The sequence below is a fragment of the Limulus polyphemus genome, unplaced genomic scaffold (genome assembly GCF_000517525.1).
Source record: "Limulus polyphemus unplaced genomic scaffold, Limulus_polyphemus-2.1.2 Scaffold12283, whole genome shotgun sequence".
Classification (NCBI taxonomy): domain Eukaryota; kingdom Metazoa; phylum Arthropoda; class Merostomata; order Xiphosura; family Limulidae; genus Limulus; species Limulus polyphemus.
In genome coordinates, this window is record NW_013677893.1 from 1 (window position 1) to 8,272 (window position 8,272).

The following is an 8,272-nucleotide window of genomic DNA, read 5'->3' on the forward strand; positions in this document are numbered from 1 at the left end:
TCTCAGACTGAAGAGTTGTACCAGGAAACCAGTTTCATCAAAATATTCTTATTAGATGTTAAAAAACAAAATTCAATCTTTTTTATCAAAGACTGAACTCTGTTTACTTAAGTAAGTTAATTTTATATCTTTTTTTTGTCATTTTTCTGGTAATCTTGGATCTGTTATTTTTTACTTCAGGCTAAAAAAATCATCCTTTCTTTGAAATAAATATACTTTGTCTATTTTTATCATAAGTAATATAATCTAGTGGTACAAAAATAGACGAAAAAAATTTTGTATAAAAAAAACATACAAAGAAACACTTTAACAAAATCCAAATTTCAATGTTCTTAAAGCATTAAGTTTCTTTTCCTTGTAAGAGATGAATCACCAATTAAATACCCACTGTAATCATCCCTCATCCTGTTAAAGAATAATATCCCCAAACACTTCCAGCACCCCAACAAGATAAGCATACAACCAACAACTATGAAACATAGTAGGTACATTATATCAGTCCAAGACCACCCACTCATTGTATTATCCAGATCAATGTCAGCCCCTTCAGAAACAACAATGCTGTCATCTTTAATAGGGGGGCGGTTTTTGATGTGATCTTTAAAAGGATCATCAAGAAAGCTCTCTTTGACATCTAAAATCTTCTCACCATAAACTGTCTTTGACAATTTATTTGCTATATCTCTGCGGCCAATTTGTTGTAAACGCTGTGCAAGTTGGTGGAAAGTCTTCTTTTGGCCTTCGTGAGTGTTCCAGTGTTCCAACAATCGAAGACAGGAAAGGTTTTGTGGTTCATCTTCACCTAAGTAGTGGACATTTTATTTCAATTAAAATTTTATCCAAATGACAATAAAAGGTTAAACCTAAGCATGTTTATACTTTCTTTCTAAGTTAAAGCGAAAAAAAACAAAACTTCAATGAAACAACTGGTAAAATTCAGTGAATGAATGGTTAAGTAGTTCAAATTTGTTGATGAAATGAGGAAACCTTCTTATTGAACTGGTAATTAGACAAGATCTTGGTTCACATCAATGTATCTTCATCAGTTTAAACCTGATTAAAATACAAATAAATGGACTGAAAAGTCATCCAAGCACCTGTTCATCAGGCATGTTGTACAATGCAGCTTTCATGAGTATGCTAAGTACTAATAATACCTTTCAAACAAATTAACACGTTAAGATATTAGGACTAGCACAGAAAGAAAATTGTTAGTATTCAAACACATCAACATAAGATATTAGTATTAATCCTGGAAAGAAAATTTTTAGTACTCAAACACATAACTTAAAATATTAGTACCTGGTAAACAAGTAGACAATTTAGTCACCTTTGGGATAAAAAAAATGTAGCATTGATGTAGTTTGGAGGGTCAGTTTGTTGATTCACAGGTAGACAACCGAGTCATCGTGGTACTTGATCTTTGGGGCATGAAAATGTACTAGTGACATAGTTTTGAGTGTTTGTTGGTTTTATTCATCATCAAAAATTTGGACAACTTCAACACAAATTTCATCTAGGATGTAAAACTGTCTTCTAAACTTACGTGCACAGATAAACTGACTTTCTGCCCTTCTTTAGCAAAAATGTATTGCCATTTATAAGTTTCATCAGTTTTTCTCTCGAACTTCCTCCATGGAAATGTTTATAGTTCTTGAAAAAATATTTGGCGATAGAGAAATAGCTGTTGACCAACCAGCATATGGCATCGTTTTCCTGGCCAGACAGAAGAGGCTGTTGACCAACTAATTGTGTGTCATGATCCTACTCACTTAATTGACATGGTTGTTGACCAACTACCACATGACAAGTTTAGCTAATTAAATCCTCCCCCCCAACTGAAATTCACAAGTACTACCACATCGTTTTGCCATCCTGTATTTTGTCTTCGAAGGTGGTTGTCTAAATGCATGTAATTTTGTTTTTTCTTGTTAAAATAAAGAGACAAAAATATTATATGTCTGATAACAACTTCCATTTGATGGGAAAGGATGTCTTCCTAAATGAATCCTAATGCTTGCTGCTTTAAACATAATATCCTTGGCTTTTAAACTTCAATTTAGGTCTGGATGACTTTCCCTGCAGTACTGCATTGCACAGAGCAAGTTCTGGATTAACTTTTACTTTAATCAAGGGCCTAAAAGAAATAACATGGATTAAATCCAGCTATCTCAATAAATCCACTACCCTGGTACGGTGTTTTACTCAATAAATCCACTACCCTGGTAAGGTGTTTTACTCAATAAATCCACTACCCTGGTAAGGTGTTTTAGTCAATAAATCCACTACCCTGGTAAGGTGTTTTACTCAATAAATCCACTACCCTGGTAAGGTGTTTTACTCAATAAATCCACTATTTTGGTAAGGTGTTTGTACTGTAAATGTACAACATTTCGACAAGGTTTTGTCATCATCGGGTACAAGTAGTTACACTGTGTCATTTATTCCTTTGATGGTATCCAAGACATTTATCAACTTATAGTTGTTTAAACTGTTTACAGAATAATGGGTTTTTACTTTTACATGAGATTTATAATGCTATAGTTCCTGGACATTTCTTTAGGTTTTCCCAGGAGATCTTGCAATGCCCTTCAATGTCTAGGTCGTATCATTTTCAGTTTTGAACTTACTTAATCATGGCATACATATTTTTTAAGTTTGCACATCCAGTGGAATATTTTCTAGTCTCTCTCTTTAGCACAAGCTTCTTCTAGCTTGACAATTTGATCCGAGCATGGTTACTCTTTAGTTTAGTTTAGCCCTTAGCTTCTTCTTAAGATTGGTAATGAGATAGTTCTGGTGTTCATTCCAAACTCATCAAGATATACTTTCCTAAGTCAAAGATATCTACTGTATCTTTTCTATAAATGTCACTCAACCAAGATCTTGATAATCATTAAGTGGTAACGTTGGCAGCATTGAATGAGTCACTTTCCTCTTATTTTCGTTCTGTGACCATAGCTGTCTCTCATACCTTATTCATTCGTCAATACTGCTCCCACATATCAGATGACGACCTCTATCTTTCACGTTAATGCATTTCAATTTTGAAATTAAAATATGGGACTTCCTTTGCGTTATCTTAGAGGTTCATTTGGTTTCATCCCTGACCTCAGATTTCTCGAACAATGATAGGATATCAGACCAGGGGAAATATTAAACAGCAAACTCACTAACTTCACAAGAATCAAATTCTTATAATAAAAATTGTTAAGAAAAACTCTGATCTATAGATTTTTCTAATATAAAATATTTTGATTTCTCTCTGTTATAATATTGTTCATTTAGATAACTATGCCTAATGTTACATTTTAATATTAAAAAAAATACAAGTAAATCAGAAAATAATTACGATGATACTTTGCAAGTAATTCGGATATTTAACAAGAAAATCATTTCTCTTGCCTTTACCTTGCGTTTCATTAGATGAAAAGATTACCTATATTAGAGAAACAAAATGAAAAAAGATGAAAAAATTCCTCTGAAAATCAGTGCGAATCTCACAGATTACTGACTATTAATGATATTTGATATAAGATAATAGTGTTGTATAGTTTATTTTTTACACTTTATTCGATCCTATATTGCCAACGGCGCATTTCGCTCAATATCAGAGCTAATCACAGTAGTGGTCGTTATGCTATTTATTTAAATTGCTTATTAGAATAAGAATTTTGTTGTAGTTGATTTTTTGTGGCAAGTTTATTCTTTGTTAATTTTAATAAACGATATTAACACATTTTTTATTATTTAATCAGATACTCGATTTCATTGAGCATCTAATTAATTAAAATAAAACATTTTATTACTGGCATTAAAATATCTTTACAATCCAATATGTACTAGTACAGAAATTATATAATAATGCCATTTTATACCTCCCATTTTAAGGTTTTTTTATCTATAAAAGTTTTGATTTAACCTTTCACACAGTTAAAGCCTAAACCTAATCAAACAGAAATGCCAAGTTATTGAAAGAAATGTATATTTTTTATATCAAACTACATTTCAAAAGAACAGGAAATTAAGCCTGTCTGCAATGGCGCATAATTTGGAATTCGCGAACACTTTACGTTGTGCTAGTCTGGAACCCTACTGACATACCTTTACAATCGAGATTTTGAAAACACAAAAACCATTCACCATAGAAAGATTTTCAATGCACTTCATTCTAATACTTTGTTTTTCGGCATTAAGAATGATAACATAAATAAATACCTGTTGGATGGCCTATTTCGTAGTCATCACTATGCAAGGTTTCGGACAGCTTTCGACATTCAGCCAAAGTTAAATGATCAGCAACCATTTCTAACTGCTTACTGTTAATGTCAATCGTAGATTCAACGTAATTGATAAATATTATGATGGAACACAATTTCACAAAAACGAAATCCATTGTGCAAGTTAACTTATAAGTTGCTATACTACTGTTTAATGTTATATTGAACAATTATGTTTAAAACTAGTCGTGCTGTTCTTCGTGATCGTGAACAACGCGCACATTTTAAACTGAGTTGAATATTACTTACGGCTAAAACACTGTTAAATACCAAAATATTATTTAACCAACACAAACACGAAATTACGAGGATCAAACGCTTTATTGATGTCAAAGTATTATTACACTTACGCAGACGAGTTAACTTGTCAAAAGACATCAGTATTAGGCCTATCACTTGGTTCGTTACTGTAACATTGTTGCATATCCGTAAAATAAATCTATGTTATATAAAACGTATTGATAACATCAGCAATAACTCGGATACAAATAACAACTGAAAATTTCAACACAAACCAGTTCTTCCTGATCCTCTACCAGTAAACTCTGATTTATAAAAGTTGAAACAGTGCCTTTCAAATGCTATTTATAGATTTAGATTTTTTCAGAAGAACGACCATTTCATTGATTTACAATAAATATTTTCCATTAGCATTAAGATGTTAAACTGTTTTGTCCACACACAAAGTACAAATCCGGGAGAGAAAAAAAAAAAAAGATATCTTTTGTGAATATATGATGAATACTATTGACATATACTTTCAGAAGAACAAAGTGTTCAAATCGATTATTTTACTTTCCTCAAATACAATTTTATGTTGAATAAACACAAAAATATACAGCACATAATAAAACGCTGCCAGACATCAGCCTATAAAACTGAGTATTAGAAAAACGATGAAATACAGAGGTTAAAAATAATTTTATCTTCAATAAATATATTACACACCGAGATAAAATACCTCCAAAAACAAGACAAATGTATCAAAAATAAAACAATGAATGAAAATAAATGACGGAAAATATTAAACCGACTAACACAGAAAAACATGCATGAAACCTTACAATTTGTAGATTATAATCTTATGTCACCTGAAGTGTGTTAAGCCTCAATATTCTAACTTGAAGCTCCAGTCTATTGCAGCATATAACCCTTCCTTTACGTTACACTTACTATTTTAAACTTTCTTGTTTTATATTTCATCTTCATAAATTTGTTTGTTACACTTCATTCATCGTACCATTCTTTCAGTTATTTACTTTATGTTACCTTTCTCTTGGCTACAAGAAATCCATTTCTTTACACTACAAACACTTCTGTTTTATCTACCACACAACCATTGCTTTACTCTACAAACACTTCTGTTTTGTCTACCACACAACCATTTCTATACTCTACAAACACTTCTGTTTTGTCTACCACACAACCATTGCTTTACTCTGCAAACACTTCTGTTTTGTCTACCACACAACCATTGCTTTACTCTGCAAACACTTCTGTTTTGTCTACCACACAACCATTGCTTTACTCTGCAAACACTTCTGTTTTGTCTACCACACAACCATTGCTTTACTCTACAAACACTTCTGTTGTCTACCACACAACCATTGCTTTACTCTACAAACACTTCTGTTTTATCTAATACACAACCATTGCTTTACTCTACAAACACTTCTGTTTTGTCTACCACACAACCATTTCTTTACTCTACAAACACTTCTGCCTTATGTACCACACATCCAGTTCTTTACTTTATGAACACTTCTGCCTTATGTACCACACATCCAGTTCTTTGCCTTATGTACCACAGACACATTGTTATACACTGTGCATCTGTTTAAGGTATGTCTGTTTTCATTTTATATCTCATGAACTTATTAATGTACAATGTATTTGTTTTACATCTTATTCTTTTGTTAAATGTACCATACATCCATTTCTTTGTTTCTTAATTCAAGATCATGCACTGACATCCTTAATACTTATGTACCTACCTTTGTAGCATTTCCAGCTTTCATGTAGCCTTTTTTTTCCCCACTGTATTTTTGTTTAGAATTCCGTAAACATCATAAATCAGGTAACCAGCTTGTTATTCTATTATATACTTCACCATTTGGAATTACATCATTATTATAAAGCAAAATAAAATTTAAGTCATTTTTTTATGATCCATATATAAATAAACTATTTTGCCTAAATAGTTAGTCACCTTTATTATATACAGATATTTTGGTGATGAGCAAGTCACAGCTATATAAAATAATACTAATGTGCATAAGTATCTAACCTAATACAAGGTTCTACAGCAACCTAACTTATTCATTGACATAATACAAGGCCCTACAGCAACATAACTTGTTCATCGACGTAATACAAGGTCCTACAGCAACCTAACTTATTCATTGACATAATACAAGGCCCTACAGCAACATAACTTGTTCATCGACGTAATACAAGGCCCTACAACAACCTAACTTGTTCATCGACGTAATACAAGGCCCTACAACAACCTAACTTGTTCACTGATGTAATACAAGGCCCTACAACAACCTAACTTGTTCACTGACGTAATACAAGGCCCTACAGCAACATAACTTGTTCACTGACGTAATATAAGGCCCTAAAGCAACATAACTTGTTCATCGACGTAATACAAGGCCCTACAGCAACCTAACTTGTTTATCGACATAATACAAGGCCCTACAGCAACCTTACTTGTTCATCGACGTAATACAAGGCCCTACAGCAACATAACTTGTTCATCGACGTAATACAAGGCCCTACAGCAACCTAACTTGTTCATCGACATAATACAAGGCCCTACAGCAACCTTACTTGTTCATCGACATAATACAAGGCCCTACAGCAACATAACTTGTTCATCAATGTAATACAAGGCCCTACAGCAACATAACTTGTTCATCGACATAATACAAGGCCCTACAGCAACCTAATTTGTTCATCGACGTAATACAAGGCCCTACAGCAACCTAACTTGTTCATCGACATAATACAAGGCCCTACAGCAACCTAATTGTTCATCGACATAATACAAGGCCCTACAGCAACCTAACTTGTTCATTGACATAATACAAGGTCCTACAGCAACCTAACTTGTTCATTGACATAATACAAGGTCCTACAGCAACCTAACTTGTTCATCGACGTAATACAAGACCCTAAAGAAGGGGGAATCCTGCAGCATAAAGCATCAATTTTTACCAAGAAGTATCTAACATTTACAGCTTTTTATTTGAGATAATCAGTCCCAGATAATCTTACAATCAGATTTCTTACACCATGAATAAGCTAGTAACAAATAACGAATACGTTTACCATTGTCATCACTCGTAGACTAATAACATGTTAAATAATGTAATACCGAAGATGAGCCAACAATTAATTTTGATATAAGAGAAACAATTCAAAAGTCATAGGTTTCTACAGATGGATAATCCTAAAATTGGAGTTTCTGAAGCAAGTGTACCAGTGTACTAATGACATGTCCAAGTATAAAGTATAATTTAAAGACATAATTTAATATGGTCATCTCTCCTATACTAATAATAACACTACACTTTAGTACTTTCAACAATGTAACAGTGTGGATACACCAAAGATCAGCTAACAGTTAGTTTTTATATAAGAGAAATAATTCAACTATGAATTCTACAGTAAAAATACTCCAGCAATTAACATAACATTGCTATCAATCTAACAACAGGATACTTTAATCACACATGCAGCAACTTAAACAGTTCAACTTGGTCAGTTTATCGATACTTAAAACAAGATGTAAAGATCTGCACCAGCAATTACCAAATACTAAGTCATTAATGAAAGTTATTAGTCTCTAAACACACAGTTATTACATCATTTGAACAACTCCTGGAGCATTGTTAAATAAGTACTCACTTATTACATCATTTGAACTATGTCTGGAGCATTGTTAAATAAGTACTCACTTATTATATCATTTGAACCACTCCTGG

At 32.6% G+C, this 8,272-nt stretch overlaps 1 protein-coding gene across 1 annotated transcript; it reads right to left on the reverse strand.

Moving 5' to 3' along the window:
• Positions 1–6: 6 nt before the first annotated feature.
• Positions 7–8,266, reverse strand: LOC106476960. The gene is made up of 2 exons (XM_013937572.2): positions 4,219–8,266; positions 7–802 (listed from the first exon to the last, which is right to left on the reverse strand). The coding sequence occupies exons 1-2, from the start codon at positions 4,394–4,396 to the stop codon at positions 333–335; spliced, it is 648 nt and encodes a 215-aa protein (XP_013793026.2). The 5' UTR covers positions 4,397–8,266; the 3' UTR covers positions 7–332.
• Between the last annotated feature and the right edge of the window lie 6 nt (positions 8,267–8,272).